This window comes from Staurois parvus, unplaced genomic scaffold, assembly GCF_062004578.1.
Source record: "Staurois parvus isolate SC_StPar_1 unplaced genomic scaffold, SC_StPar_1.0 ptg003408l, whole genome shotgun sequence".
NCBI lineage: Eukaryota > Metazoa > Chordata > Amphibia > Anura > Ranidae > Staurois > Staurois parvus.
This window is the reverse complement of record NW_028321204.1, coordinates 83174-97758: the sequence shown is the minus strand read 5'-3', so window position 1 is coordinate 97758 and position 14585 is coordinate 83174. Positions and strand designations below refer to the sequence as shown.

Below are 14585 nucleotides of genomic sequence, written 5' to 3'. Positions count from 1 at the left end.
AGTGTTGGGGGGTTGGATTTATGGTGGGAGCTGTAAGGAGTGTTGGGGGTTGGATTTATGGTGGGAGCTGTAGGGAGTGTTGGGGGTTGGATTTATGGTGGGAGGTGTAGGGAGTGTTGGGGGGTTGGATTGATGGTGGGAGCTGTAGGGAGTGTTGGGGGTTGGATATTTGGTGGGGGCTGTAGGGAGTGTTGGGGGGGTGAAGGAGGTCTGGACGAAGCGTGGCGTGCAATCCTGCGCACACAGTTGACGGTTTTTGCCGTTTCCTGCCAGGTGCTGTTCTTCTAGACCTGGACCAGAGAACTCTCCCTGGAATTGCTCATCAGGTGGTGGAGCAGATGATCATTAGTGACCAGATAAGAGCGGAGGATCGAGCGAACATACTGAGAGCTTTACTCCTAAAACACAGGTAGATGGACATACATGATATCACATATAGTATACACGTGTAGAAAGGGGTCAGATGTATGTACAAGCAGGGAGAGGCACCGGTATGTACACACTGATTGGGGTTCTGTATGTACATGGTGGGAATCACATATAGAAGCAGGCAGAGACGTGCACATGTACTGTATGTATACACCTAGAGAGGCACATATACTGTATGTACACAGAGGTAACTCTGCATGTATGTACACAAGGAATGGGCAATTATATAGACATGCCTAGAGGGACATATGGCACCACATAAGAATACAGCTATACATACAGGTAGGTACACCTATACATACAGGTAGGGTACACCCATACATACAGGTAGGGTACACCCATATATACAGGTAGGTACACCTATACATACAGGTAGGTACACCCATACATACAGGTAGGTACACCCATACATACAGGTAGGTACACCCATACATACAGGTCGGGTACACCCATACATACAGGTAGGTACACCTATACATACAGGTAAGGTACACCCATACATACAGGTAGGTACACCTATACATACAGGTAGGGTACACCCATACATACAGGTAGGTACACCCATACATACAGGTAGGTACACCTATACATACAGGTAGGGTACACCCATACATACAGGTAGGTACACCCATACATACAGGTAGGGTACACCCATACATACAGGTAGGGTACACCTATACATACAGGTAGGTACACCTATACATACAGGTAGGGTACACCCATACATACAGGTAGGTACACCCATACATACAGGTAGGGTACACCCATACATACAGGTAGGGTACACCCATACATACAGGTAGGGTACACCCATACATACAGGTAGGGTACACCCATACATACAGGTAGGTACACCCATACATACAGGTAGGTACACCCATACATACAGGTAGGGTACACCTATACATACAGGTAGGGTACACCCATACATACAGGTAGGTACACCCATACATACAGGTAGGGTACACCCATACATACAGGTAGGTACACCCATACATACAGGTAGGTACACCTATACATACAGGGACTGGTGCTGGTTGTTTTTTTACTGCCGGGAATTTCATGTATTTCAGTCACCCGAGCGATGAGAAGGACTCGTTTTCACGGAATATTTCAGCGGCCAGTCTGGGTTCTCTGCTTGGACATCACAGCACCAATCACATTTCTCAGAACAGTGAGCCCAACCTAACAGACCCTTTAATGGGTGGAGATCCCTCAGACCAGGAGACAAAAATCGATATAGAACGGGAGGTAAGATGTGTACATGGGGATGGGGGAGGGGTGGGCAATGCCTGGCTGTCATTATAACCTGAGCAACATGTCTCCCCAGAGAGAATCTCTTCCATCTCTACCCACAATCCAGCGCTCCAAGTCCAAACATGAACTAAAACTCCTGGAAAAGATTCCCGAGAATGCCGAGGCCAGCGTGGTGCTGGTTGGTGAGTGTCTATGGGAACTTCTGGTATGGATGTGGTGGACAATATGAAGGTAGCAATGGATTCCGGGTTCCAGGAGATGATCCCCTTCGTCAGGCCAGTGTTACCTACGGACCAGGCCGGTCAGGATGGTGATTGGTGGGTTATTTGCCACAACAGGAACATCTAATCAGAGAATATGGATGATCGGAGCCATAGGGTCGTATTGTTGGAGTTCTGTAACTCAACCATACTCCTTCCCAGTAGATGTTGGGTGCTGGTTGGTGAGTGTCTATGGGAACTTCTGGTATGGATGTGGTGGACAATATGAAGGTAGCAATGGATTCCGGGTTCCAGGAGATGATCCCCTTCGTCAGGCCAGTGTTACCTACGGACCAGGCCGGTCAGGATGGTGATTGGTGGGTTATTTGCCACAACAGGAACATCTAATCAGAGAATATGGATGATCGGAGCCATAGGGTCGTATTGTTGGAGTTCTGTAACTCAACCATACTCCTTCCCAGTAGATGTTGGGTGCTGGTTGGTGAGTGTCTATGGGAACTTCTGGTATGGATGTGGTGGACAATATGAAGGTAGCAATGGATTCCGGGTTCCAGGAGATGATCCCCTTCATCAGGCCAGTGTTACCTACAGACCAGGCCGGTCAGGATGGTGATTGGTGGGTTATTTGCCACAACAGGAACATCTAATCAGAGAATATGGATGATCGGAGCCATAGGGTCGTATTGTTGGAGTTCTGTAACTCAACCATACTCCTTCCCAGTAGATGTTGGGTTAAGTTCAGGGAGAATAAATGGAAAGTTGGTCTCAATTTCCATCTAATAAGTCACCACTGTGAAGGTTTCAGATTATGTATCAGGTCCATAAATATGGCTTTCGTACATGGACCAGTACATTGATTCTGTAAGGGTGACCCAGCTGGCCCAATACTGAGTGACATTTTCCTTGCTGTCCCACCAGGCTGTGTGGAGTTCCTCGATCAGCCTACCATGGCATTCGTGCGGCTCCAGGAGGCGGTGGAGCTGGACTCTGTGTTGGAGGTCCCCATCCCGGTGCGTTTTCTCTTCGTTCTCCTGGGACCCAGCACTGCCAATATGGACTATCATGAGATTGGAAGGTCCATCTCCACCCTCATGTCAGATAAGGTGAGTCCAGACACTCTTCCTAGCAGTAGAAGGTTTTCCGGAAGCAGTAGAAGGAGTCTGGAATTGAGTGTAAGATTTCATCATGAGAGACGTGTAAATACAGATGGGGAGAGAACTCCAAACCTGGTTGCTACTCACGTTTAGGTCCTGCTTTATGAAGTGCCATATGGGTGACCTTCTGCATTTATATGTTTCTACAACACAATCAAATGAACCTCCATCTTAGGATCCATGTACCTGAGATCACACAAAGAGAGGAGCTTCTCATGGTGTCATTGTAATATATATATACTGTATATACTGCCTATACATTCTATTCAACAGACGTTATTCATTTCAGTATTGCTTTTAACTGTGCGCCCACCTTTGTTTCGTCTCCTCCGCTCTCCTTCTCCCGTGCCCATCCTTACTCCTCATCCCTTTAGGCCTCAGAGTTGTCCTGATTATCCTGTCTGTCCTCTCCTTGCTGTGCACCTTTGTGATCCTCCCCATGTATATCCCCCCAGTCCTTCCACGAGGCTGCCTACCTTGCTGATGACCGCCAGGATCTTCTGACCGCCATAAACGAGTTCTTGGACTGCAGCGTGGTGCTGCCGCCCTCTGAGGTGATGGGCGAGGAGCTTCTACGATCTGTGGCCCTCTTCCAGAGAGAGATGCTCCGAAGACGCCAAGGCCAAGAGAAGAAGGTGGCAGAAGAAGTCAGCACTACCAAAGATAAAGGTGAGCCGGATGAGCCTTGTCCTCTGCTACACCATAAGGAAGGACGCTGGACTGCCTTTAAAAGTTGGGGATTGAAGCGGTGAAAGGAAGGTTGAATTCCCGCTTGGGATATGTCCTTCACATTGGCCAGCTTTCTGAAGAAAACTGTTCGGCCTTCCTTCACAATGGCCAGATTTTCAGCACTGACCATTGTGAAGGAAGGTTGAATTCCCACTTGGGATATGTCCTTCACATTGGCCAGCTTTCTGAAGAAAACTGTTCGGCCTTCCTTCACAATGGCCAGATTTTCAGCACTGGCCATTGTGAAGGAAGGTTGAATTCCCGCTTGGGATATGTCCGTCACGTTGGCCAGCTTTCTGAAGAAAACTGTTCGGCCTTCCTTCACAATGGCCAGATTTCCCAGCACTGGCCATTGTGAAGGAAGGTTGAATTTCCGCTTGGGATATGTCCTTCACATTGGCCAGCTTTCTGAAGAAAACTGTTCGGCCTTCCTTCACAATGGTCAGATTTTCAGCACTGACCATTGTGAAGGAAGGTTGAATTCCCGCTTGGGATATGTCCGTCACATTGGCCAACTTTCTGAAGAAAACTGTTCGGCCTTCCTTCACAATGGCCAGATTTCGCAGCACTGGCCATTGTGAAGGAAGGTTGAATTCCCGCTTGGGATATGTCCGTCACGTTGGCCAGCTTTCTGAAGAAAACTGTTCGGCCTTCCTTCACAATGGCCAGATTTCCCAGCACTGGCCATTGTGAAGGAAGGTTGAATTTCCGCTTGGGATATGTCCTTCACATTGGCCAGCTTTCTGAAGAAAACTGTTCGGCCTTCCTTCACAATGGTCAGATTTTCAGCATTGACCATTGTGAAGGAAGGTTGAATTCCCGCTTGGGATATGTCCGTCACATTGGCCAACTTTCTGAAGAAAACTGTTCGGTCTTCATTCACAATGGCCAGATTTTCAGCACTGACCATTGTGAAGGAAGGTTGAATTCCCGCTTGGGATATGTCCTTCACATTGGCCAGCTTTCTGAAGAAAACTGTTCGGCCTTCCTTCACAATGGCCAGATTTTCAGCACTGGCCATTGTGAAGGAAGGTTGAATTCCCGCTTGGGATATGTCCGTCACGTTGGCCAGCTTTCTGAAGAAAACTGTTCGGCCTTCCTTCACAATGGCCAGATTTCGCAGCACTGGCCATTGTGAAGGAAGGTTGAATTCCCGCTTGGGATATGTCCGTCACGTTGGCCAGCTTTCTGAAGAAAACTGTTCGGCCTTCCTTCACAATGGCCAGATTTCCCAGCACTGGCCATTGTGAAGGAAGGTTGAATTTCCGCTTGGGATATGTCCTTCACATTGGCCAGCTTTCTGAAGAAAACTGTTCGGCCTTCCTTCACAATGGTCAGATTTTCAGCACTGACCATTGTGAAGGAAGGTTGAATTCCCGCTTGGGATATGTCCGTCACATTGGCCAACTTTCTGAAGAAAACTGTTCGGCCTTCCTTCACAATGGCCAGATTTCGCAGCACTGGCCATTGTGAAGGAAGGTTGAATTCCCGCTTGGGATATGTCCGTCACGTTGGCCAGCTTTCTGAAGAAAACTGTTCGGCCTTCCTTCACAATGGCCAGATTTCCCAGCACTGGCCATTGTGAAGGAAGGTTGAATTTCCGCTTGGGATATGTCCTTCACATTGGCCAGCTTTCTGAAGAAAACTGTTCGGCCTTCCTTCACAATGGTCAGATTTTCAGCACTGACCATTGTGAAGGAAGGTTGAATTCCCGCTTGGGATATGTCCGTCACATTGGCCAACTTTCTGAAGAAAACTGTTCGGCCTTCCTTCACAATGGCCAGATTTCGCAGCACTGGCCATTGTGAAGGAAGGTTGGCATAACTTAGATTTGAACTTGTTTTGTGGGCCAAGCCTAAGCTTCATACCTGTGACGTGGAAGTGGACATCATGATAACGGCTCTTTTACTGTATACCATGTGGGAGGAAATGTAAGTTCCAGTATGTTTTCAGCTCCTTGTTTCCCCTCTGTCTTCAGATCTGTTCACAAAAGCTGCCGTGTCAGACGGAGGAGACGATGATCCCCTACGGAGGACTGGCAGACCATTTGGGGGCCTCATAAGAGATATCCAAAGACGTTATCCCAAATATCCAAGTGATTTCCGCGACGCGCTGAATGCACAATGCATGGCGGCTGTCATCTTCATTTATTTTGCGGCACTGTCCCCTGCAATTACTTTTGGGGGACTTCTGGGTGAGTTGATTGTTCTTTGCGATGATCATCTCTCCATCTTTGTACTCCTCAATATCTTTTCATACTCCTCTTCATCAAACATCCCTGATCATTTGCACAACTGTACTCTGTGTCTCTCCATCACCCCCATGTAACATATCTCTTCATCATTTGCTACACCTCCATGCATGTCTGTTGGGCTCTACACTTTCACATGATCGTGTTTCCTCCTCAGGTGAGAAGACAAAAGGTTTGATTGGGGTATCAGAACTCATCATTGGAACCTGCATACAAGGAGTGATATTTTGCCTCCTGGGGGCCCAGCCACTACTTGTTGTTGGATTTTCGGGACCCTTACTGGTGTTTGAAGAAGCTTTTTACACGGTGAGGTTTGCATAAAAGGTAATCAAGTAAATGTTGATTAGGTAAGGAGAGCATACCTGGGAAACCTCGGGGAAGAGGAATTAGGGAAGAATGGAGGAAGGAAATCAAGACCTTGGCTAATGCATAGTAGACACCAGGACATGTGTGGTGTAGAGTCCAGAAAAAGAGAGAAGCAGAGTGATAAGGATACATGATAAGGGGAACCTGCTAGTGTGCAGTAGAGTGATTCTGGGATTTGGTGGTTGAAATGCAGAAGGCAGAATGAGATGTAGACTTGTTGCCATTGGATGGACATTCTAATAAACAATCCTCTTTCGTGAACAGTTCTGCTCTGCAAATGGTTTGGAATACTTGGTTGGCCGTGTGTGGATTGGCGCTTGGCTAATAGTCATTGTGGTGGCCACTGTGGCCTGCGAAGGAAGCTTCTTGGTTCGCTTTGTCTCACGTTTTACGCAGGAAATTTTCTCCATTCTTATTTCCCTCATCTTCATCTATGAGACCTTCTACAAGCTGGTCAAGGTAAGACTTTCAGTCCCTCTTTCATGTTCTTCATTTTCCTAAAGCCATGACAGGCGATTCTGATCTATAAGTCCCACCATCCATCTCCACCACCATCTGCTCCTCGCCTGTGGCCTGACCTGCTTGTCTTTGGCTGTATTTGTCCTTCATCTTTCGCCCAACATGGACCCTAACTTTCTATCGTTTGACAGTTACATGCAGATTTTTGTTTTTTCTGTTTCAGGTTTTTCAGGAGCATCCTCTTACGAACTGCATCACCGAAAACCTGACGGAGCTTGAAGACATGAATGTGACCAGCATCTCACTACAGAACAGCACCGCAGTGCCCATCCGCATTCTGGGACAGCCGAACACCGCGCTCCTCTCTCTAGTTCTCATGGCCGGAACTTTTTTTATAGCTTTCTTTTTGCGTAAACTGAAGAACAGTAACTTCTTCCCTGGAAGGGTGAGTGACTGAGAATGGCTGCGCTAAGTCATGTTGGTGAACAGTGCAGTATGGATACTTATCGGTGTCTAAAAATGTCACGCTCACCCTAACCTCGGTATTAACGCTGAACTCATTCTCAGGAACCTTAATCCAACTTACTCAAAGCTAAACCTCAACACCTACCAACCCAAACCTCAACACCTACAAACCCAAACCTCAACACCTACCAACCCAAACCTCAACACCTACAAACCCAAACCTCAACACCTACAGACCTAAACCTCAACACCTACAAACCCAAACCTCAACACCTACAAACCCAAACCTCAACACCTACCAACCCAAACCTCAACACCTACAAACCCAAGCCACAACACCTACAAACCCAAACCTCAACACCTACAAACCCAAACCTCAACACCTACAAACCCAAACCTCAACACCTACCAACCCAAACCTCAACACCTACAAACCCAAGCCACAACACCTACAAACCCAAACCTCAACACCTACAAACCCAAACCTCAACACCTACAGACCTAAACCTCAACACCTACAAACCCAAACCTCAACACCTACAAACCCAAACCTCAACACCTACAAACCCAAACCTCAACACCTACAAACCCAAACCTCAACACCTACCAACCCAAACCTCAACACCTACAAACCCAAACCTCAACACCTACAAACCCAAACCTCAACACCTACAGACCTAAACCTCAACACCTACAAACCCAAACCTCAACACCTACAAACCCAAACCTCAACACCTACCAAGCCAAACCTCAACACCTACAAACCCAAGCCTCAACACCTACCGACCCAAACCTTAACACCTACAAACCTCAACACCTACAAACCCGAACCTCAACACCTACAGACCTAAACCTCAACACCTACAAACCCAAACCTCAACACCTACAAACCCAAACCTCAACACCTACAAACCCAAACCTCAACACCTACAGACCTAAACCTCAACACCTACCAACCCAAACCTCAACACCTACAAACCCAAACCTCAACACCTACCAACCCAAACCTCAACACCTACAAACCCAAACCTCAACACCTACAAACCCAAACCTCAACACCTACCAAGCCAAACCTCAACACCTACAAACCCAAGCCTCAACACCTACCGACCCAAACCTTAACACCTACAAACCCGAACCTCAACACCTACAAACCCGAACCTCAACACCTACAAACCCAAACCTCAACACCTACCAAGCCAAACCTCAACACCTACCAAGCCAAACCTCAACACCTACAAACCCAAGCCACAACACCTACAAACCCGAACCTCAACACCTACCAACCCAAGCCTCAACACCTACAAACCCGAACCTCAACACCTACAAAGCCAAACCTCAACACCTACAAACCTAAACCTCAACACCTACCAAGCCAAACCTCAACACCTACAAACCCAAGCCACAACACCTACAAACCCGAACCTCAACACCGACCAACCCAAACCTCAAGACCTACAAACCCAAACCTCAACACCTACAAACCCAAACCTCAACACCTACAAACCTAAACCTCAACACCTACCAAGCCAAACCTCAACACCTACAAACCCAAACCTCAACACCTACAAACCCAAACCTCAACACCTACAAACCCGAACCTCAACACCTACAAACCCAAACCTCAACACCTACCGACCCAAACCTTAACACCTACAAACCCGAACCTCAACACCTACAAACCCGAACCTCAACACCTACAAACCCAAACCTCAACACCTACCAAGCCAAACCTCAACACCTACCAAGCCAAACCTCAACACCTACAAACCCAAGCCACAACACCTACAAACCCGAACCTCAACACCTACCAACCCAAGCCTCAACACCTACAAACCCGAACCTCAACACCTACAAAGCCAAACCTCAACACCTACAAACCTAAACCTCAACACCTACCAAGCCAAACCTCAACACCTACAAACCCAAGCCACAACACCTACAAACCCGAACCTCAACACCGACCAACCCAAACCTCAAGACCTACAAACCCAAACCTCAACACCTACAAACCCAAACCTCAACGCCTACAAACCTAAACCTCAACACCTACCAAGCCAAACCTCAACACCTACAAACCCAAACCTCAACACCTACAAACCCAAACCTCAACACCTACAAACCCGAACCTCAACACCTACAAACCCACACCTCAACACCGACCAACCCAAACCTCAACACCTACAAACCCAAACCTCAACACCTACAAACTCGAACCTCAACACCTACAAACCCAAACCTCAACACCTACCAACCCAAGCCTCAACACCTACAGACCTAAACCTCAACACCTACAAACCTACACCTCAAAACGTGATCCATAACCTAATGCCTAACCCTTTTTTTTCGATAAGTTCATTAAAGGTCTATCACTGAAAAGTTCTTGTGGAAAATCAAGCATATCACTGAAATGAAACCAAGAAGTCAGCACAGAAGGAGCGCATAGAAATATCAGCTAGGGCTTCCCCTATTGGTTCCTATTCCCCATTCTCCAAACCCTTTTCTGGATAAACCAGACTGCCCCCTTCTCCCTGAGTCCTTTCCAAACAGAGCATAGGCGTCCTCCGTCTCCACAGATCTCCATAGTCCAAATCTTCATCCTTCAAATGACTTCTCAGCCTCATAATATCTAAGAGTCACTTCGCTGCCATTGATTACCCCCCTTGTCCATCATTCCATCATTCCACTCTCAAACTCTTCTCAGTTTATATTTGACCCCTTCATGTCCAACCCTCCAATCTGCAATGCTTCTTTTTATGATGCAACCTCTACCTCTCCATCCCTCTACTCTCCAACTCTTCTCTGTATGACCCACCTCTACCTATCCATCCCTCTACTCTCCAACTCTACTCTGTATGACCCCACCTCTACCTATCCATCCCTCTACTCTCCAACTCTACTCTGTATGACCCCACCTCTACCTATCCATCCCTCTACTCTCCAACTCTTCTCTGTATGACCCTCCTCTACCTATCCATCCCTCTACTCTCCAACTCTTCTCTGTATGACTCCACCTCTACCTCTCCATCCCTCTACTCTCCAACTCTTCTCTGTATGACCCCACCTCTACCTCTCCATCCATCTACTCTCCAACTCTTCTCTGTATGACCCCACCTCTACCTATCCATCCCTCTACTCTCCAACTCTTCTCTGTATGACCCCACCTCTACCTATCCATCCCTCTACTCTCCAACTCTTCTCTCTATGACCCACCTCTACCTATCCATCCCTCTACTCTCCAACTCTTCTCTGTATGACCCACCTCTACCTATCCATCCCTCTACTCTCCAACTCTTCTCTGTATGACCCCCACCTCTACCTATCCATCCCTCTACTCTCCAACTCTTCTCTGTATGACCCCTCCTCTGCCTATCCATCCATCTACTCTCCAACTCTTCTCTGTATGACCCCCACCTCTACCTATCCATCCCTCTACTCTCCAACTCTTCTCTGTATGAGCCCACCTCTACCTCTCCATCCCTCTACTCTCCAACTCTTCTCTGTATGACCCCTCCTCTACCTATCCATCCATCTACTCTCCAACTCTTCTCTGTATGACCCCCACCTCTACCTATCCATCCCTCTACTCTCCAACTCTTCTCTGTATGACCCCACCTCTACCTATCCATCCCTCTACTCTCCAACTCTTCTCTGTATGACCCCACCTCTACCTATCCATCCCTCTACTCTCCAACTCTTCTCTGTATGACCCACCTCTACCTCTCCATCCCTCTACTCTCCAACTCTTCTCTGTATGACCCCTCCTCTGCCTGTCCATCCCTCTACTCTCCATCTCTTCTCTGTATGACCCCCATCTCTACCTCTCCATCCCTCTACTCTCCAACTCTTCTCTGTATGACCCACCTCTACCTATCCATCCCTCTACTCTCCAACTCTTCTCTGTATGACCCCACCTCTACCTATCCATCCCTCTACTCTCCAACTCTTCTCTGTATGACCTCCACCTCTACCTCTCCATCCCGCTACTCTCCAACTCTTCTCTATATGACCCAACCTCTAGCTATCCATCCCTCTACTCTCCAACTCTTCTCTGTACGACCCCACCTCTACCTATCCATCCATCTACTCTCCAACTCTTCTCTGTATGACCCCTCCTCTACCTATCCATCCCTCTACTCTCCAACTCTTCTCTCTATGACCCTCCTCTACCTCTCCATCCCTCTACTCTCCAACTCTTCTCTGTATGACCCACCTCTACCTATCCATCCCTCTACTCTCCAACTCTTCTCTCTATGACCCTCCTCTACCTCTCCATCCCTCTACTCTCCAACTCTTCTCTGTATGACCCCACCTCTACCTATCTATCCCTCAACTCTCCAACTCTTCTCTGCATGACCCCACCTCTACCTCTCCATCCATCTACTCTCCAACTCTTCTCTGTATGACCCCACCTCTACCTCTCCATCCCTCTACTCTCCAAATCTTCTCTGTATGACCCCACCTCTACCTATCCATCCCTCTACTCTCCAACTCTTCTCTGTATGACCCCACCTCTACCTATCCATCCCTCTACTCTCCAACTCTTCTCTGTATGACCCCTCCTCTGCCTGTCCATCCCTCTACTCTCCAAATCTTCTCTGTATGAGCCCACCTCTACGTATCCATCCCTCTACTCTCCAAATCTTCTCTGTATGACCCACCTCTACCTATCCATCCCTCTACTCTCCAACTCTTCTCTGTATGACCCACCTCTACCTATCCATCCCTCTACTCTCCTCTGTATGACCCCACCTCTACCTCTCCATCCCTCTACTCTCCAACTCTACTCTGTATGACCCCTCCTCTGCCTATACATCCCTCTACTCTCCAACTCTTCTCTGTATGACCCCACCTCTACCTCTCCATCCCTCTACTCTCCAACTCTTCTCTGTATGACCCCACCTCTACCTATCCATCCATCTACTCTCCAACTCTTCTCTCTATGACCCCACCTCTACCTATCCATCCCTCTACTCTCCAACTCTTCTCTGTATGACCCCTCCTCTACCTATCCATCCCTCTACTCTCCAACTCTTCTCTGTATGACCCCCACCTCTACCTATCCATCCCTCTACTCTCCAACTCTTCTCTGTATGACCCCTCCTCTACCTATCCATCCCTCTACTCTCCAACTCTTCTCTGTATGACCCCTCCTCTACCTATCCATCCCTCTACTCTCCAACTCTTCTCTGTATGACCCCACCTCTACCTATCCATCCCTCTACTCTCCAACTCTTCTCTGTATGACCCTCCTCTACCTATCCATCCCTCTACTCTCCAACTCTTCTCTGTATGACCCCACCTCTACCTCTCCATCCATCTACTCTCCAACTCTTCTCTGTATGACCCCACCTCTACCTATCCATCCATCTACTCTCCAACTCTTCTCTGTATGAGCCCACCTCTACCTCTCCATCCCTCTACTCTCCAACTCTTCTCTGTATGACCCCACCTCTACCTCTCCATCCCTTTACTCTCCAACTCTTCTCTGTATGACCCCACCTCTACCTATCCATCTATCTACTCTCCAACTCTTCTCTGTATGAGCCCACCTCTACCTATCCATCCCTCTACTCTCCAACTCTTCTCTGTATGACCCACCTCTACCTATCCATCCATCTACTCTCCAACTCTTCTCTGTATGACTCCACCTCTACCTATCCATCCCTCTACTCTCCAACTCTTCTCTGTATGACTCCACCTCTACCTATCCATCCCTCTACTCTCCAACTCTTCTCTGTATGACCCCACCTCTGCCTGTCCATCCCTCTACTCTCCAACTCTTCTCTGTATGACCCTTCCTCTACCTATCCATCCCTCTACTCTCCAACTCTACTCTGTATGACCCACCTCTACCTATCCATCCCTCTACTCTCCAACTCTTCTCTGTATGACCCACCTCTACCTATCCATCCATCTACTCTCCAACTCTTCTCTGTATGACTCCACCTCTACCTATCCATCCCTCTACTCTCCAACTCTTCTCTGTATGAGCCCTCCTCTACCTCTCCATCCCTCTACTCTCCAACTCTTCTCTGTATGACCCACCTCTACCTATCCATCCCTCTACTCTCCAACTCTTCTCTGTATGACCCACCTCTACCTATCCATCCCTCTACTCTCCAACTCTTCTCTGTATGAGCCCATCTCTACCTCTCCATCCCTCTACTCTCCAACTCTTCTCTGTATGACCCACCTCTACCTATCCATCCCTCTACTCTCCAACTCTTCTCTGTATGACCCACCTCTACCTATACATCCCTCTACTCTCCAACTCTTCTCTGTATGACCCCTCCTCTACCTATCCATCCCTCTACTCTCCAACTCTTCTCTGTATGAGCCCATCTCTACCTATCCATCCATCTACTCTCCAACTCTTCTCTCTAGGACCCCACCTCTACTATCCATCCCTCTACTCTCCAACTCTTCTCTGTATGACTCCACCTCTACCTATCCATCCCTCTACTCTCCAACTCTTCTCTGTATGAGCCCATCTCTACCTATCCATCCATCTACTCTCCAACTCTTCTCTCTAGGACCCCACCTCTACCTATCCATCCCTCTACTCTCCAACTCTTCTCTGTATGACTCCACCTCTACCTATCCATCCATCTACTCTCCAACTCTTCTCTCTAGGACCCCTCCTCTACCTATCCATCCCTCTACTCTCCAACTCTTCTCTGTATGACTCCACCTCTACCTATCCATCCATCTACTCTCCAACTCTTCTCTCTAGGACCCCTCCTCTACCTATCCATCCCTCTACTCTCCAACTCTTCTCTGTATGACTCCACCTCTACCTATCCATCCATCTACTCTCCAACTCTTCTCTCTAGGACCCCTCCTCTACCTATCCATCCCTCTACTCTCCAACTCTTCTCTGCATGACCCCACCTCTACCTATACATCCCTCTACTCTCCAACTCTTCTCTGTATGACCCCACCTCTACCTATCCATCCCTCTACTCTCCAACTCTTCTCTGTATGACCCACCTCTACCTATCCATCCCTCTACTCTCCAACTCTTCTCTGTATGACCCACCTCTACCTATACATCCCTCTACTCTCCAACTCTTCTCTGTATGACCCCACCTCTACCTATCCATCCCTCTACTCTCCAACTCTTCTCTCTATGACCCACCTCTACCTATCCATCCCTCTACTCTCCAACTCTTCTCTGTATGACCCCCACCTCTACCTATCCATCCCTCTACTCTCCAACTCTTCTCTGTATGACCCCACCTCTACCTCTCC

General features: G+C 48.0%; 1 protein-coding gene across 1 annotated transcript in view; it reads left to right on the top strand.

Moving 5' to 3' along the window:
- The window catches only part of SLC4A2 (solute carrier family 4 member 2), a 104669-nt gene that overhangs the window by 75783 nt on the left and 14301 nt on the right, over positions 1–14585 (top strand). The window contains exons 9-17 of the mRNA XM_089667602.1: positions 274–409; positions 1503–1680; positions 1760–1868; positions 2826–3010; positions 3517–3730; positions 5769–5984; positions 6199–6347; positions 6672–6866; positions 7090–7311. Coding sequence (XP_089523728.1) covers positions 274–409; positions 1503–1680; positions 1760–1868; positions 2826–3010; positions 3517–3730; positions 5769–5984; positions 6199–6347; positions 6672–6866; positions 7090–7311 — 1604 coding nt within the window. The remainder of the gene's footprint in view (positions 1–273; positions 410–1502; positions 1681–1759; positions 1869–2825; positions 3011–3516; positions 3731–5768; positions 5985–6198; positions 6348–6671; positions 6867–7089; positions 7312–14585) is intronic.